We start from the raw sequence: 19,227 nt of genomic DNA, 5'->3' as shown, positions 1-19,227 counted from the left end.
AATTGGAATCAGTGATGGAAGCTTACTTCTGAAAGTAGAGCCTTGGTTAGGGAAAGGGATTCATAGCTTTTGCTTTTAAGAAAAAGCTGGGAACAGATTGTCTGTAGCCCATTCTTTATGCCATGAAAACATAGTTGTTCTTGGAGCAGAAAATTTCTGGAGAAACATCTTTTTGTTTATTTCATGCAATGAAATCAGCCACTTTTTTACTTCCTCATCACAAACATGAAGATTTTAGTATGGTGACATTTCTGGTGGGTCTGTAATTTCCAGAGTAGATTTAAATTGGATGTTAGGAACAAGTCTTTTCTATGAGGGTAATGGAACCCTGGAACAAGTTGCCCAGGGAGGTGGTTGAGGGTCCTTCCCTGGAGATACTCAAGGTGAGGCTTGATGGGACCCTGATCTAGTTGGAGACATCTCTGCTGACTGGGGGGAGGTTGGACTGGATGACCTTTGGAGGTCCCTTCTGGCCCAGACCATTCTATGATTCTAATGGAGAGGAACACTTTGAAAAGGACCTATTCCTAAATTGCTTGTTCTCTGTATTGAGAACTTGAGCTCATCAGAATTTTGTGGTTTTGAAATGCTAAATATCAACTACCATTTAAACTGTTTAATGATGAAACCTTTGAGAGTCATCTAAAATGGTTCTTAAAGTGCTTCTGGCCAAATAGGTTGTGGTCTAGGGTCTTTAGCTTGTTTTTCTCCATGGGAAAATCAGCTACTACTGTCTAGAATTTAAGATGTTTCACTGCTAGAGGTTGTTGGCTTTTTTCTGTTAGTGAATACAAAACCTGCAACATCATTTTTAATGGCAAAACTTTAGTCTGTTTCTTAAAACAAACAAAAAAATCTACCTTGATTATTCTTTTCTATTTGGGATTTGCTAGGCTTTAAAATGAAATACATTTTGGGGTTAGGTTAGGGAGGTAATTATTTGTGTAGTAGGTAGGAACCCTCTTACCTGGAAAATAATTTCATAGGCTCACAGGATGTTAGGGGTTGGAAGGGAACTTCTGAGATCATTGAGTCCAACTCCCCTGCCAGAGGGGGGTTGGAAAAAGACAGTCCATACATAGGAGGTCATTAGTTGTCAAAGGTTTTTTCAAATTGTATTAATGTACAAACCCCATCTTAACCCCATATTCATTTTCTTAGACTGCAGGTAATGGTTACTTACCCTTAAAATAAATTATGGTCTTTGCAGGAATGCAGCATCTGTCTTTCCTAATGTTCAGAATATGTTAACAGTATCCAGAGTAAAAGCTTCTAAATTGATGCATATCAGTTGACATTGTTGTGTTATCTCTCAAACATTGGACACTTTCTAAAAGCAAAGCAACAATGACCAGAAATAAACACTGTTTGACTTCCTATGAATGTAACATGAGAAACCAAGCTGCTTTCTGCAAAGGGATGGAGCTAGAAGTCTGAAAATAACACACAGGTTTTTGGGGGATATTTTTGCTTAACAGAAAATAAACTTCAGTTGTGCTGGAGTTGTGGCTGTCAAATGTGCTCTACTGCTGTTACTAAAATAAGAACCTGTGCTAGGTGTATTGCCTGCTTAAGAAAGCATGGAATTGAAATGCTCAAGGCCACCAACATGTCTCTCTCTGTTTGTAGGGATCGTGTGGTGGCAGTGTTTGTACAAGGTCCTGCTTGGCAGTTCAAAGGCTGGCCTTGGCTCTTGCCTGATGGATCACCTGTTGATATCTTTGCAAAAAGTAAGTGGAGTTTTGTTTTCTGTTAAGTTGTTTTGGAGGTTGTTATTCTATTTGAGTTTCTGTGGGGTGTTTATTGTTGTCACAGAATCACAGAAACATTCAGGTTGGAAAAGACCCTCAGGATCACCAAGTCCAACCGATAACCCTGCTCTGCAAGGTTCACCCATAAACTATATCTCCAAGCACCACATCCAAGCCACCTTTAAAAACCTCCAGGGTTGGTGACTCCACCACCTCCTTGGTCAGCACATTCCATTACCTGACCACTCTTTCCATGAAAAAACTTTTTTTGCAGTGTGCCCAGGCAGTTAAGAGGGCCAATGGCATCCTGGCCTGCATCAGGAACAGTGTGGCCAGCAGGAGCAGGGAGGTCATTCTGCCCCTGTACACTGCACTGGCTAGGCCGCACCTCGAGTACTGTGTCCAGTTCTGGGCCCCTCAGTTTAGGAAGGATGTTGACTTGCTGGAACGAGTCCAGAGAAGAGCAACAAAGTTGGTGAGGGGTTTGGAACACAAGCCCTATGAGGAGAGGCTGAGGGAGCTGGGGTTGCTTAGCCTGGAGAAGAGGAGACTCAGGGGTGACCTTACTGCTCTCTACAACTACCTGAAGGGAGGTTGTAGACAGACGGACGTTGGTCTCTTCTCCCAGGTAGCCAGTACCAGGACAAGAGGACACAGTCTCAGGCTGCGCCAGGGGAGGTTCAGGCTGGATGTTAGGAAAAAGTTCTATACAGACAGAGTGATTGCCCATTGGAATGGGCTGCCTGGGGAGGTGGTGGAGTCGCCATCACTGGAGGTTTTCAGGAGAAGACTTGATGGGGTGCTTGGTGCCATGGGTTAGTTGTTTAGGTGGTGCTGGATTGGTTGATGGGTTGGACGCGATGATCTTGAAGGTCTCTTCCAACCTGGTTTATTCTATGTATTCTATTCTATGTATTCTAATGTCCAGTCTAAACTTACCCAGTTGCAGCTTGAGGCCATTCCCTCTTGGTCTATCACTAATTACCTGGAAAATTACTTCCAAGTATTGCCAATGTGCTGTTGGCCTCAGGTGGTTGAGCAGGTAGGGGTTTAGGTCTTCACACAGATGACTTCTTGTGCCCTTGGCAGTTCTTCTGTTCTGACCTGTGGAAGCTCGTGAAAGTCTTCTTGCAGCAGTCATCTTTACAAGAGGATCAGAAAGAGCTAGTGTATAAATTTACTTCCCAAGCTTCCAAAAAAAATAAAAAAGGTGAAAATATCTATGAAGTGTTCTAATATACATCGTAACAGGTTTACAGGCTGTCTGCAGGTTTCATTACTTCTGTGAATAGAGGATTAGTCACCTAAAATGTCACTAAGCTTTACAAATATTACCTGTTATATCACAAAAAGTTGAGAGTTTAGCAAGATACAAAAACTTCTAAATGGTGAGCAAGATTTTACCACCATATAGAACTAAACAGCTTCATCTCTGTTGCCACAATTATGCCCAGTATGCTTTGAGATGCTGCACTTGCCTTGCCCAGTTCACTCTTCTGACAGTGAGGTGCATGATAATAGCTGAAGTGTCAGCTTTGCTTCTCTGTTGCTTTGCTGTGAAGCTGTCTTAGAAAAGAAGCTTCTTTATAGTGCCCAGTGGTTTCTGAGCTACAGATAAAAACAAAAACAAAGAAACAAACCAAAAACCCCACCTAACCAAGGCGTACACACAAGAAGGAAAAACAACAAACAACCCCCTAGAAAAAAACTTAACTCAGTTCAGTCTGTCATCCTCCAGTCAGGATGATAAGGAAACAAGTTTCCTCAGGTTGTGTGTGTGCACATACTTGGCGTGTGAAATAAAAGCTGGAAAGAGAATGCTGGCCTGGTGAGGAGCAAAGAAAAGAGTCGGACAGAAGGCTAAGAATGTGTCTGTGGAGAAGAAGATAGAATTAGTTGCTTCAGGGAGGATAGAGAATGAACAGGGAGAGAGTGAAAGAGCCGAAAGGTCGGTGTAAAAGAAAATAATACACCACAGGAGACGTTTTAACAAAAGGTACTAATGAATGAAGAAGATCAGACTTCAAAATTATATGGAGAGAAAATGGAAATTCTGAAATACAAAACTAGGACAAGTGCAGTTAAATACTTAAGGTCTAGCTAGTAGTTGCATGCTAGTGCCTATGTTAACGTTGTATATAAATGTATATTGCCATAGGAATTGTGCTTTGCTTGGATATTTTTGAAGTCTTTGCTGTGCCAGAAGATCAAAATCGTGGCCTGTGTAGTGCAATCTTGAAAGTGTACAAGTTCTTACGTTTTTGAGTGTTGTTTCTTGGCTCTCAAGGATACATTGAAATGGGCCTTTTTACAACTGCATTCCATCTCTAAGTCAGGTATTTTTAAAATAGATATAAACTACAGCACAAGAGGTTCCACCTCAACATAAGGAGGAACTTCTTCACTGTGAGGGGCACAGAGCACTGGAACAGCCTCCCCAGAGAGGTTGTGGAGTCTCCTTCTCTGGAGACTTTCAAGACCCATCTGGATGCATTCCTGTGCAACCTGTGCTGGATTCTGTGGCCCTGCTCTGGCAGGGGGGTTGGACTGGATGATCTTCAGAGGTCCCTTCCAACCCCTAACATCCTGTGATCCTATGAAAATATTTTCCAGGTAAGAGTACTTGTAGGGCTTTTCCAATTGTTTCAGTCACTCCTAAGCAGTGTAAATGGAGGGAACATAGGCAACAGCAGTCTGGTTGTGTGTGTGTTTACCTTTTCCTGAAGCTGTCACTTTGGCTGTAATTATAGTCTGCAATTGTCATCCTGAATGTGGTTTCTGGGATCTGCAGCAGTAGTTCATTGCAGTTTGCCTTTCTTCATGTAAGTCACTGGTATACAAATATTCAAAGCTGATCATTGTCATGTTGGAAAACAAGTATGTAGCTTACCACAAGGAGTTCCTCACCAAAATTTGTATTGGAGCAGAGCCTTTTAAATTGCTTTTTCATTCGTTCCATCGTTTTGTCACATTGTCTTTTGTTAGCAGAGTCTCCAAATGATTTTCTCCTAAGTTTTCTTTGTACATGATTGGAGTGTTTAACATCCATAAAGCTGCTTTTTTTTTTTTTTGCATCTGCAAGTGAATGTTTGAGATAAAATTTTGGATCACTTTAATGAACAAATATTTAATCTTGCATACAGTTTTCAAGGTCTTGCTGCTAGAGCACATCAGTGTGCGTTAGTGTCGATTTCTTTCAGGTTCAGAATTGGGTTGTTTCCTGCTCAGTGGTGTTTAACCTTAATGCAGAGGCTCTGCCAGGTATTAAAAGTTTTCCATAAATGCATAGCCCCAGCATATCTTTATTTGCTTTCTCTGGAGTTATTTTAAAACATGGAAGGTTGTATAGCAAAGATAATGTGTGTGTATTTTTACTTTTCACTCACAAAGCTTGGCAGTTCACTTGGTAGTAGTACAAGCCAGATGATCAATTGCTTCTTTAGTTTGGTAACTGAAAAAACAGAAAAAAAGAAAGAACATCACTTCAGATACCAGTGTTCTAGAAAGCTCCTAAATACATCATTTTATGGATTGACCTGTATCTGGAAAAGGGGACTGGTCTTTCTTATTTATTTATTTAGTTAGTTATTACTTTCTTGTTTTAGCCATTTAGCTAAAATTGTAGGTGGATGTTGTGGAAGGAAAAAAATGAAGAGTAGGGTACTAGAAAAGATATAACCACAGCATTGAAGATGGTTAGTTTCCACAAGCCTGGAAAGTAAAGCTTCTGCTTTACTTCTCCGATACTATCCAAAAGAATAAATGCATCAAATTGGTTTCCAGACAAGAATTCTACACAACTTAAATCTTTTTCCACTGGTTTTGTCAAATCCATGATTTGGCTAAGGAAATCAGTAAGAATTGCAAGAAGCTTTTAATACTCACGGTGTCGATGTCTAAGCTTTACAAAGCTCACATGTGGCAATGCTTCCCAAAAGCAAAACAACTGTTAATATTTTACTTCTTTTAGCTGAGTACTGGATCAAGGGAATACTTCAGAATGCTTTGTGTAGCATAGTGGGGGTTATTCTACACTGACTTCCAGGAAATAGCCAGAATTTCTTCAGTGGTATCAGAAATGGCTTTCTTTAAATCTTCAGGGATTTTCAGAAAGAAGATCATTGTTTCCCAAAGAAAATATGCTTAAACTGCCAATGAGTTTCTACCATTCTAGGATCTGTGCATCTTAACATAGCACCTGGCCTTTCCCTTACACCTGTACTAACATGAGAGCCACAGACCACCTTACTTAGCTTACTGCCCATTATTAGCTAGCTGATTTTCTTGAGAGACAGGCTCATTAATTGTGTTCTTAGTCTGTATTCTGAAAAATACAGACTAAGGAGGTGGGGGTGGGAGTTCTTTTTGGCTAATAATTAGAAACTGTAAGGTTGTGTTTGTCCACTAAATGTTTTCCTGCTTCCCGTAGTCAAAGCTTTTCATCTCAAATATGATGAAGTCCGTCTCGACCCCAATGTACAGAAATGGGATGTGACAGTGCTAGAACTGAGCTACCACAAAAGGCACTTGGACAGACCAGTATTCCTACGCTTCTGGGAAACTCTGGACAGGTATGATTGCAGCTGAGAATCCTTCATGCTTATACTTTTACGATGTTCAGTGGGAGCGAAAAGTTACGGCAAGAAGGGAATTGTGTACAGCTTAGGTACCTGAACTATATTTTAGCTTGCAAGTACTGCCTTTTTAGAGCCAACTGTGTTTGGTAACAGACTATAAATAATCTCTGAAGTGTAATGTGCATGGATTTAAAGGAAGGGTAGTTGCCATTAATCATCATGCAGCACCATAATACCCCACCTCCCTTTAGGCAAAAGGAAAGGAATGGAGAACAAGTTTCATGGTGTAGACTTTTTCCCCTTCTTTTTCCACCCCTCCCCTTGGACTGCAGTTATGAGCTTAGGAGCTCTCGCTTTTCTTTCCACTTCACTAGATGACAGTTGAGGAAAGGTCAGAAAACACCTTATGACAGAGCATTATCTTATTTTGATGACCTTGATCCCACAGCACTGGGTGGAAGAGGAAGAAAGTAAAGCACAATATGGCATATTGTGAGTTTTGGACTGGTGATTCTTCTGTATCTTAGGGTCCTTCCAAGTACTTAGCCCTGCCTTTCATGAGAAGTGAGGAATGGAGGAGCACTGACAGCTATGTGAAGAGTTCCATTGCTTCTGACTCTGCTCCTCTGTGGTTCAGAACTCTCTCTGAATGGGAAGTTCATGGCATTACCTTTTTCATGTTGTAGAGAAGAAATTTTCATAGGAAGCAGCTGAAGAAATATTGAGAGGAGAAGCCTGTGCATTTCATGAATGTTTAATCTGTTCATGTTGATTACACAGCAAACTGCTTGAATGATTGAATTTCAAAAAGAGAAATCCTGTGGGAATTGTCAAAATCATCTCAAGCAACAAACTTTCTATGACTTCTTATTTAAAAGTCTCAGCTAAATTGCATGTCTGAACTCCCACACTGAACTGGAGTTATCTAGAGCAGCAGCTTTCCAATACTGGAGGTCACCTGATGCCTTGGAAAACATGGATTTTCTTCACAGGTTTTAGCTGACTTTTAGTGGGACAAACATAGTGCATAGTACAGAGCTGTATGATGTGCAAGACAGCTTTGGCAGCTTGCTAATTCTCCAGTAATTTTGTCTGTGCCTATTCTCTGTAAAATTCTCTGTAAATGCCAGAAGAGCATTAAGATCCCCATGCAGTGCTATAGGCTGGAGACAGTGGTCAGAGAGCAGCCAGGCAGAAAGGGACTTGGGGATACTGGTTGACAGCTGGCTGAACATGAGCCAGCAGTGTGCCCAGGTGGCCAAGAAGGCCAGTGGCATCCTGGCCAGCAGGAGCAGGGAGGTCATTCTGCCACTGTACTTGGAACCGGTTAGGCCACACCTTGAGTACTGTGTGCAGTTCTGGGCCCCTCAATTTAAGAAGGATATTGAGACACTTGAACATGTCCAGAGAAGGGCAATGAGGCTGGTGAGAGGTCTTGAGCACAAGCCCTATCAGAGGCTAAGGGAGCTGGGGTTGTTTAGCCTGGAGAAGAGGAGGCTCAGGGGAGACCTTATTGCTCTCTATAACTACCTGAAGGGAGGTTGTAGCCAGGTGGGGGTTGGTCTCTTTTCCCAGGCAACCTGAATAAGAGGATGCAGTCTCAAGGTGTGCTAGGGGAAGTTTAGGCTTGAGGTGAGGAGAAAGTTCTTCACAGAAAGAGTAATTGGCCATTGGAATGGACTGCCCAGGGATGTGGTGGAGTCACCATCCCTGGAGGTGTTCAAAAAGGGATTGGGCGTGGCACTCGAAGCCGTGGTTTAGTTAGTCATGAAGTGTTGGGTGATAAGTTGGGCTTGATGATCTCAAAGGTCTTTTCCAACCTGATTGATTCTATGATCATCTTGTTAATTTTTTTTATTTTTTTTTTTCCCCCAGGTATATGGTAAAGCACAAATCTCACTTGAGATTCTGAATCCTTCGGCTGCCATTTATTTCCTGAAGTATGGGTTGAGAACATGAAAGGGGATCCAGTCTGGAGACCAGTGCTCGCACTATATGATATGTTAAGAACTTTGCAAATGAAGAAGGGTCACAGTTTAAACTTTTTATAAAATCTTGCTAGGATGCTTCACGCTGTGGCAGGCTGATACCTGTCGTGACTCAGAAGCAAAGGGGTTTTGCTTAAAACTATTTTTTTAATGTTGTTAGCCTTCTAGTCTGCGATCCAAATTGTATATTTTGATAGCAGCAGTTTCTTCTCTTTGGTTTTGTTTCAATTTAGGCCACATTTTTAAATAACTGTGTTTTGATCCTTATTAGAAAATAGATGGCTCTTTACTGCAGGTTCAAACCGTGCATGTGTGCCCGTGCGCACATGTGTGTGTATATATGTGTGTGTGTCCGTGTGTCTATATATATAATGTATAAAAACAAATCATAGACACACTTAAGAACACACAGATGTTATCAGGCTTTCTAAACCACTTAGCTTCTGGCTTAGTTTGGGGTTGGGTTTTTTGTTTGTTTGTTTTTTTCTCTTTGCTTATTGTTTCCCTTACTGATGAAAATCTTTCTGTTGTGAATGATATTACCTTTTAGTCAATAGGACTTGCAAACTGAGCTAAGTGAAAGCTGTTTTGGATAAATCAAAATGTCAACCTGTATATGTATATTCTGTCAGTCTTTGTTGAAAAAAGGGAAGATGAAAAAAAAAAAATTCTAGAAACACTTTTCTTTTGGCTTTGTAATGTCCCAGTTTACTAAATCTTTATTATAGGGATACACTGAAGTCATGTTAACTTTAAATTGCAGGTCTCCACACAGGTCTCTTTATTTAAGCTGAACGTGTGCATGTATACATTCCCATCTACCAAAATACCTTTACACAGGAGTCTAAATGTTACCTAGATTAAACAATGAATAGACAAGGAGAGAGTTTGGATTTTTTTTTTTTTTTCCAGAAAAGCCACCACAAGGAATGAATTATAACTTCTTTGCATTTATACCTCTACTGCCACCTCTAATAATATCTTCTTGTGAGAAAAGTAACCCAGGCTATGTCTATAAGAGCTGTAATTCTCTGAGATGAGTGGCTAGTATGGCCTCCTACATTGGAACGGAAAATGAGCCTCCTCCAGTTACCAAAGAACAGATTTCTTGATCTACAGTATAACTGAGGCTAGAAGACCCTGGTACTTGTATGAATTTATATCATCTCTGTATCTATTTAATACCATAAGTTGATGTTGCATACCAGTAAATGTAGAGAATGATCAAATATTGTAACACCCGCACGATGGGGTTTTTTTCTGGGATAGAAAATACTTGTTTATAATCCTGTTCTTGGAATTCCAAACTATGGGGTTTTTAATCTACTTTACACTTAAGATTTGACAAAAGTAAAATGTTCTACCTGTCCTCCTTTCAGTTTTTTCCTTTTTATTTGATGTTACCTTCATTTTTAATAAAACCAGAAGGCACATCTCCTTATACAAGGTTTTTTTAAGACTATGTCTTAAATCTATGAGGACTGCAAGGTCTTAATTGTAGTTATGTTTCCATCTCTGCTACGTCAAGACCGCTATTTTTAAATGTGGTGTTTTTTTTTTTTAATGGAAACATGAAAAAAGAAAGCAACAGCAACAACAAAAAAGGAAAAGCAACAAATAAACTGCCAAACAAAAAACCACAGCGGCTCCAGGATTAGAAGTTGACACTGGATTTTTAAATGGGTTCTGTGAAGAGACTTAGAAGAGCAGACAATAGAGAACTGCTAGAAGGTTTCCTCTTTGGGCAGGTACCGAATATCTGTGCTTATTATAAAGGTATCCACATCATACATGAGTGAGCTAAAAAAACATTCAGTACTTTGTTTAATCCTTTACTGTGATTAGACAAGCTGTAATGGCTACCAACACAGCGGCCATTAGTTATGGCTTTAAACAGTGGGATATCATTTATGTATTTTTTGTCAGACTTAATCAGTGCTTCATGGTCCATCCAGTTTCAAAGACACTTCTGCAGTGGGCAGCAAACGTAAAAATTCTGAAGAAATGTGTGCTTCATGCACACTGTGGTATACAGACTATACAGCGCTCTTAAAATAGTCAAGGTCCATTTCTCTTTTCTGTCCTGTATTTCATTTGTGTTTTAAATGCATGTATAATCCCAGGTCCGATACTGTATACAGGAGGTGACTTGATTTAGATGTTGATGTGTGTATATATTGGGAGTAACTCCTCTGAATCTAGCAAAGTTACATGGATGTGAAACTGGCAGAAAAGCAAACTCCATGAAATCTTTGTATGGACTGTGCCATGGTTTGGTTTGTTTTTTTTAATGGATTGAGCATAGACCTCTAACATCCTGGAATTTTATACTTGGAAGCAATTCATGTCACGAGTTGTAGAATATGTATTTGTGAAGGAGCTGGCACCTGATGGTGCGTATTTTTGTCAGTCATGAAAGCAGTGATGCTTATGAAATGAGCCATTTTGCAATCAGATTCCTGCTGACATTATTGGAAGTTTAATTAGGTTGTCAGAATAGCATTCCTGCTGCCTTCATAAATAACCGCACATAGATTATGGAACTACTTGGACTTTAAAAATTTAGCCTTACAGCAGCGTTTTGCAGCACAGCTGGAATGTGAGACACTTACGCTTAATTTATCTACAAGCTAATGTAGAGTAATAAAGAAAAGTGATACTGAGGACTGGGGAAGCTGGAGGATCAGACATCTGTTGTAGTGAGCTGCTTTCTTATTGTCAAGCAAATTTGACGCACTACTTAGAGGTGTATAAAATGTGTAAATTGTACTCAATTAAAATGTATAACTAAAACTGAGCTACTTCACTGACTTTATCTAACAGTAGAGCGATACTGGCGTGGGAATCGGATGTCAAATTGGCTGCTCCTATTAAACATCTCAAGTGTCACAGCTCCACACTGTTTCGTAAGCACAAGATGAAACAAGATGAAAACTGGTTTGAAGTCTGCTATTGGGCTCCCATACTGTCAGCAGGTGATTGTTTCTTGTAGTAGCAAGGTTAAAGGGGCCGGTAGATACATCTGAAGGAATGATTTTTTATGTGAAAAACTAAAATACCTATGATTTACACTGTTTGAGCTTTCTGAATGCTCCCCTGAACAAAGCATACAAGGGGAGAAGGGGGGGGGGGTTTGTAAGGGAAAGTAGGGCAACTGCAGGGACTTGCATACCTGATGGAAATGCAGATCAACAGCCTCAATGGAGCAGGCTCAGCTGTTTAGTTATTACCTGGTGGTTTTTGTAGCAATGTACTTTCAGAAATAGGTGCTGAAGTCAGAGCTTGAGCTAAACAGATTATACAACTGTTGTAAATTTTTTTGTTTCCAAAACCAGGAAAAGATGTAGATAGCTAATGGTGTATTAAGTTGCCCTTGATCATGAGGTGGAACTATTACGTGAGCAGCAAATTTGGGTTTGGTTTCATTTGATAAGCAGCCAGGCTATAAAATACTACCGTTCTCTGCAGGGACCTGCAAAAGTAAGTTTTATTAGTGCAGCTTTCATTCTTTTGCAGGTGAAATATGCACTTAGTTGCTAATTCCTGGGAACACTAAGGGAGGAAAAAAGAAAAAAAAGAAGTGGTGAAAATTAATGGCTTAGTGATTTTAAAATTTAATGTCATGAATGCATTTTAATTCAAAAGCCATAACGAATGCCAAGTACTTTATTAGAGCAATGTGTTCATGAAAAATTTAAAACTCCTGCCTGAAGAAGCTGTTGGCCAAGTAGGTTACAGTTCAACTAATCTGTGGAAAAATGTGCCACAAACTGGAAACCCTCTACATGTCACGTTCTGAACTGCTCATTTGTTTCTTTTTTTCCCTTTTTTTTGAAGAGAGATGGTACTTTGGCTTTTGTGGGTTTGGAACAGTTACGTATGTGAGCAAAAATTGTGTAGATTACCTTCTTTGGCTTGGGTTCACCCCAAGACCCTTGACACAATACAGCAATTCTGAGGCAGTAATTGAAAGCACATCACTTTAAGTATGAAGTTGTTTAAGTAGAGCTCATGCACCTGACAAACATAAAGGTGGTTTCTTAATGGAGCTGTGATCCTGTGGGTAACATTGAGTCTGTTGCTCAGCTGTCACTGACTTGTCCGTAGATCATCCTCCTCAGTGGTGATGCTTTTACAGAGGAAAGTGTGACAATAATGAGATCTAATCAAGCAGAATTCAGTGGTAGGTAGTACAGAGTGACAGGCCGTGCATCTAGGCTGATTTACTGTGTTACTTTTTCATTAAACACAAATTTCATCCTTTTTTTAACAAGAACAATCTCAGATGTTTGAAATCTCATGGCAGAGACTAGTTCACATGTAAAACTGAAAGATTTGAGGTGTTATATAAAATCTGTAAGAAAAATTATCTTGGTTTATGGTTTTTATTTATATCTGTAAATCCTTTTGCTTGTTTGTTTTATTCCAAATTCAGAAAACAAAACAAAAGCACACAAAAAAACCCAGAACGATTCCTTGATTCACAAGGTTCCTGCATGGATCACTGAAAGCTGTCAGAGGTGAATCTTCAGCTGCAGTTTCTTGACGAATTGGTTAAATGACATTGTAGAGTATAAATTCTGGCCCATGTCAGCCCAAGGTTTAACAGTGGCTTCACAGGATCAAGTTAAAATGGAATCTTTTAAGAATCTGATGAGGACAGCAACTGCTGAATGAGAGGAGAAGACAAACTGCTTGTGAGAGTAAACCTTTGAATGCTCACATATCATAAACTTGTTCAGTGACTGCTTTGATAGATCTTTAAGTTTTGGGATATGTCTTGCCACTTGTTTAAGACAATAAGTTCTTATGGAGTTAGTAGTTTAGTTACCAGCTCAAGTCCAACTTTTGAAAATCCTTAGTGAAAATACTGTGAGGACCTTCAAAGGTGGAATGTCTTTCTAAATACCATAGTCAGCTTAGCTGTGAAAGAAGAAACAAAAGCATGTTTCTCCTGTTCCTATCAAATCAAGACCAACTCTATAGTTCCATAATACTGGATGGATGTTTATCAGTGAAATGGGATGGAAAAAATACCTGAAATCATTCTAATTTTTCAAGAGGGCAGGAACAAGCAAAATCTTATCCAGGAGATGTATCCAGCTCCTCAGCTTCTTCCTTGATTTGTTCTTCCTGCTTGTGTCTCCATTGATAAATATCACCTTCTGAACCACTTCATCTTGCTACCTTATACTTAAGCTTTGACCTGCAGTAATGAAGCTTTGAGGTTTTAAACAAAAAAATATAGTTATAATTTTCTTAATTATTATGGATTCCCTAGCTGTTCTCCAAGGCTCATCAGCTGTAGATTTCTCTCTGTTGCTGCAGACAAAAATAAGGAGCAGAATGGTGGATAATTATCCTGAGCTCCACTAAGTTGTATCAGTCTTAACCTGAGATTGATCAAAATCTAAACACTTAATTACCTGGCAGCCTTTGGCACCTGGCAAATTATTTGAGGAGGAGCACGCTGATTTTCTTTGTTATTACAGAATCACAGAATGGTAGGGGGTTGGAAGGAAACTAGAAAGATCATCCAGTCCAACCCTCCTGCCAGAGCAGGATCACCTAGAGTAGGTCACACAGGAACTCATCCAGGTGGGTTTTGAATGTCTCCAGAGAAGGAGACACCACAACCTCTCTGGGCAGCCTGTTCCAGTGTTTTGACACCCTCATAGTGAAAAGGTTTTTCCTTATGTTCACATGAAACCTCCTATGTTCCAGCCTGCACACCTTGCTCCTTGTCTTGTCCTTGGACATCACTGAGAAAAGTCTGGCTCTGTCCTCCTGACACTTGCCCTTCACACATTCATAAGCATAAATAAGGTCACCCTGCAGTGTCCTCCAAGCTGCAGCCACCTAACTTCCTCAGTCTTTCCTCATCATCTTCTCAGCTTCCCTTAATCATCTTTGTGGCTCTGTACTGGACTCCTCCAACCAGTTCTGTGAGGCCCTTCTTGAACTGAGGGACCCAGAACTAGACACAGTATTCCAGATGCTGCCTCACCAGGGCAGAGTAGACGAGGAGGAGAAACTCTCAACCTGCTAACCACAGCCCTTCTAATCCACCCCAGGATGCCATTGGCCTTCTTGGCCGCAATGGCACATTGCTGACTCATGGTCATCCTTTGGTCCACGCCCAGGTCCCATTCCCTTGCGCTGCTCTCCAGCAGGTCAGTCCCCAACCTATACTGGTCCATGGGGTTATGCTTTCCCAGATAAAAATCTCTACACATGTCCTTGTTATATTTCATTCAATTTCTCTCCACTCAGCTCTCCAGCCTAAGTCTTGCTGAATGGCAGCACAGCCTCCAGGTGTGTCAGCCACTCCTTCCAGTTTGGTGTCATCAGCAAACTTGCTGACAGTGCACTCTGTGCCCTCATCCAGGTTGCTGATGAATATACTTACTAGCACTGGTCCCAGTACCAACCTCTGAGGGACTACGCTAGATACAGGCCTCCAACTACATGCTGTTCCATTGACCAGAAGTCTGACTTCTTTCCTTCAACCAGTTCACAATCCACTCACTACCCAATCATCCAGACCACATTTCCTCAGTTTAGCTGCAGTATCTGTGGGAGAATATGTTGGAGGCAGATCTAATGTAGCAGAATTATGAGCAGAGAAGAGAATGAAAAAGTGCTTATTTATCAGGTACTGCTTGGCACCTGAAATAGAACTATTTGCAATTGTGTAAGAATTGTCCCAGCAGCCAATACTAATCCAAAGAGCAGAACGTGTGCGTTTTATTTTGCGGCATGCCCTTAAAAAGTACAAATGGTCACAGAACAAGATAGTGTAACTGAGTGGTACCTCACCAACTGCTTGTTCACATGTGTGGTGAGAGATCATTGTTGATCCCTTCCTCAATTCCAGCACTCCTGCTCAGGATCAGTGCACTGAGGAATAAAGTGATCCTTTATGTATTTAACACTACTCCACTTCTTAGGATGTATTTATTGCTGAAGATCTTGCAAGTAACAGGTCTTAGAGTGGGAGATTAGTTACTTCAGAATGTCATGTATAGACACTCTGTATGGGAGGTGTTTTTAGCCATTCACTGATGTAACTTTGTTTGAATTCCCTTGTTGCATCTTCTGTGAAACTCGGATTGTAGATTCACTGGGACAAGGAGATCTTTTTGTTCTGTAGTAAGACCTGTATGAAAGGGTCTCTGTTCTATGCACGATGGAAGCAATTGTCTGGTTGCTGAAAAGTTGCTCAAAAGGAAATAATGGGATTAAAGGTGGTGGTGGGGAAAAATGAAAATCTGACACCCAAAAACCCAACCCCAAAACCAGAAAAGCTTCCTAAAGTGAGATTACTGAACTGCAATACATTTGCAACAATTTATTGTGAAGGCTATGTAAAGCCAGTTTATTTCTGTGTTCACTGCACTGATGCCCTAAATTACTTTCCCAATAATCTTATTTTAGATTTATCAGACTGAGTTATCCACAAATTCATTCAGTGAGATAAAAATCTCTCTGGAACTGGAAGTTCTAATCTTGATTTTTTTTTTTTCTGGCTTTGGTCAGTACCTGTTGGTGTGTTCTTCTGGTCTTTTCTTCCCTCCAAATATCAAAGCAGCTGGATAAGCTTGTAAGTACAGAATCAAGTACAAAACAACCCTTAATTTTGTGTTTACAGGCGCGTATATTCACATTATTATCCCACTGAGAAGAAACAGGCATCCCTCACAATGCACACTGTAATTTTTTTTTACCTCACCATGTTGTAATGTATCAGAATTAAAGTGCAGTGCTCTTTGTATGTTTAAATGTTTGTATTCAGAGCCAATTTGACATTTCGCCATACAGCACGAGACAATCAATGTGGTAACGGAGCTACATAAAAAATTGTGGCTAAGGAGGACTCTGCAGTTAATAATTAGTCTCTCCTGAGGTTTATTTTAACAGTGATGTAGATGGAAGAAGGCTGTTGTCTAGCTATTCCCAAAAGCATGAAATAGCTCTTAAGAACTTTATCGGAACAAAAATCTGTCACGAGTTTGCACTATTTGTGCAGTGCTGTCGGGCAGGGATTTATCCATTTCATAGGAGGTGGTCCTGAAGTGTCACCTGGGTACCTTGGTAACATTCTCATCCCTCACACAGTTTGCAGGTCAAAATAATAATAAATTTGCCTTCACTAGGCCAAACAATTCCTTGTGCATCGTATTGTGCAGCATATGTTTTTGTTTGTTTATTCAGGGATCGTGATTGATGCTGTTATTTCTGGCATTCATGTCTTCAGATGTGTTACCAAGACACATCAGGGGAGGGGGTGGATGTAAATATTTTCTAATTTGTAGCTCCCACTATCTATCTATCTATCTATATCTATCAAGAGGAAATAATGTGCAGTACATGTGGTAATGTGTCTGGGAAGAGATACGTCATAGAAAAAGGGAAAAAATAAAGGGACTGTGGTCATTGCTTAATAATGGGAGTTGGAGGGGATGGGGGGGATGAATAATCAGTTGTCATTCCCACACTATCTCAACTTGGGGCAAAGTTTTCTCGCATCTGGTTTGTTGGTTCTTTCACAGCATTTATTTCCAGTTGTTTTCTCAGTCTCATGCCTTTCTGTTGTATTGCAGTACCTGCCCAGTTTTTCTACCTACTAAAAATAGTTAACTGACCAGTACCCTATTGCTAGCCTTGTGAACAGTCATTGACCATATCATACCCACCTCAAATACATTTTTTTAATAGTAGTAAAATAAGTGATTAAATTTATATCTGAAATGCAGAGATGAATGTCTGGGTTTCTTTAATGCAGCACTTAATGTTCCATACCACACTTAGCAATACAGTGTATGGCATTGTTTGCAGACTAAATGACTCCCTTAAAACCCAGCAACAACCTTGAAGCTTTTAGCAGCAGGACAGAAAAATGGGGGTTCTGCTGTGTCATAAAGTGATGATACGGCGAGGAGGTTCGGCACCATCAAAGGAGTCATATTTCTGCACTCCCTGCAGGCAACAATAATTTATCTTAGCTTAACCTTTTGCTTGTTTTGTGGTTGTTTGCTCTGGAGGTTAGGGGAAGTGATGTGTAGTTGTTCTGTTGCCTGAAGTATCAGAAAAAGTCTGTATGGAAACTCTGAAGTTGAGATTTAAATGCTGAAAAGAATGACGCAACTGTTTCACCATGCCATTTTCTTTAGTAGGGTGTGCAACTGAAACAATCTTAATGAAGTAGTGGTCTGACTCAGCTAACTTGCTGCTTTCTCCCTGCCTAAGCTAGCTGACCTTGCAGAACCCTAATGTAGGTCATGAGGTAAATTGACATAGCTTGTGCATTAGCTGACTGTGTAGCTAATAACTGCTAAAGACAGCAGTTTTTCTGCTATTGGAAATTGATTACAGTGTAAAGAAAAAATATTTAGTTTAAAGTTAGGAGAAAGATGTAAGTCCCCACATCTGCCTGAGAAAACAGCTGCTTGCATGAGGAGGGATTGATTTCACATCAGCAATGCCATAACATGATGGATATAAATAATAAGGTATTGACTTGGAGATGGATTACTTTGAATCTTTACCTTTTCCGGCAATTGATTGCTTTTACCCAGTGACGTAAGTGTTTGATAGCTTCTTGGCCTTCCTGTGAAGTTAGCAAGCCCAGATACGATACCGTATCATATATGCCTGGAAGGCAAATATTCTGCCTGCTGTCTGCTGGAGAGTATGAATGATGGGTTTTGACTTACATTTCAAATGGCATGACTCCTGCACTTTGGAAAGAAATTCTATGCTATTAGCTTCTACCTTCCTACCTGTGAGAAGAGACCAGCACCAGCCTCTGCACAACATCCTTTCAGGATTTGTAGAGAGGCATGAGGTCTCCCCTCTGCCTCCTCTTTTCCAAACTAACCATCCTCAGCTCCTTCAGTTGCTCTTCAGAGGATTTATTCTCCAGGCCCCCTTCAGCAGCTTCCTTGCCTTCCTTTGCACTCAGTCCAGCACCTCCACATCTCTTTTGTACTGAGGTACCCAAAACTGAGTACAATACTCAAGGTATGGCCTCACCAGAGCTGAGCACCAGGGGACAATCACCTCCCTCCTCTTGCTGGTCACAGCATTTCTAATCCAAACCAGGATGCCATTGGCTTTCTTGGCTGCCTGGGCACACTGCTGGCTCATATTCAGCTGCTTGTCCTTTCAGGGACTTCTCTGTCAGAGATTTTTTTATTTTTTTAATTGAGGCCACATTTAGATGGCTTGATGTAAACATTACTTTGTTTTCAGTTTTCAGGGGCACAGATATATTTTGTCAGTCACTTTATTCTAGCAAGAATGTGCTTTCTTTGGGTTTGGTTTGGTTTCTTTTGTTTATGTAGGATGTTCTCCTGTGTTGACTCAACTCTTCATCTGGCTTCAGTTGTTATTTTGTCACTGGAATAGCAATTAATATAGTTTTATTAAGGGCTTGGGGAGAATCTGCTGTGTTTTCCACTTCCTAAAAGGCAGCTGTAGTGGAGGGAGGCAGTGATTCGCTCTTCAGAAGGCTGCATGATGACAGGAAAAGATGTAGCAGGGAGAAGCTGCTTCAGGGGACATTGTCTGGACCAACAGAATAAAAAACTGCTCTGTGATGCTTTGATAGTGACAGCAGATACTGACTGCCTCTTGTCAGGGCTGGGGGGGACACCTGTGCCCCCTGAGGGCCTGCTGGGCAGCACTGTGTGCCTCAGGACCCCTCCCGTCTCAGGCCCCCCTCCCGCCTCAGGCGTCTCAGGACCCCTCCCACCTCAGGCACCCCTCCCGCCTCAGGCGCCTCAGGAGCCCTCCCGCCTCAGGCACCTCAGGAGCCCTCCCGCCTCAGGCGCCTCAGAAGCTCAGGCACCTCAGGAGCCCTCCTGCCTCAGGCACCTCAGAAGCCCTCCCGCCTCAGGCACCTCAGGA

General features: G+C 40.9%; 1 protein-coding gene across 1 annotated transcript in view; it reads left to right on the top strand.

Moving 5' to 3' along the window:
- CDC73 (cell division cycle 73) overlaps positions 1-11,445 on the top strand; it is a 115,649-nt gene extending 104,204 nt beyond the window's left edge. The window contains exons 15-17 of the mRNA XM_054164932.1: positions 1,630-1,730; positions 6,181-6,322; positions 8,204-11,445. Coding sequence (XP_054020907.1) covers positions 1,630-1,730; positions 6,181-6,322; positions 8,204-8,240 — 280 coding nt within the window. The 3' untranslated portion in view covers positions 8,241-11,445. The remainder of the gene's footprint in view (positions 1-1,629; positions 1,731-6,180; positions 6,323-8,203) is intronic.
- The last annotated feature ends 7,782 nt before the right edge of the window (positions 11,446-19,227 follow it).

Source organism: Dryobates pubescens, chromosome 11 (genome assembly GCF_014839835.1).
Source record: "Dryobates pubescens isolate bDryPub1 chromosome 11, bDryPub1.pri, whole genome shotgun sequence".
Taxonomy (NCBI): Eukaryota; Metazoa; Chordata; class Aves; order Piciformes; family Picidae; genus Dryobates; species Dryobates pubescens.
The sequence above is the reverse complement of the archived record's forward strand: the minus strand, read 5'-3'. Positions and strand labels throughout refer to the sequence as shown.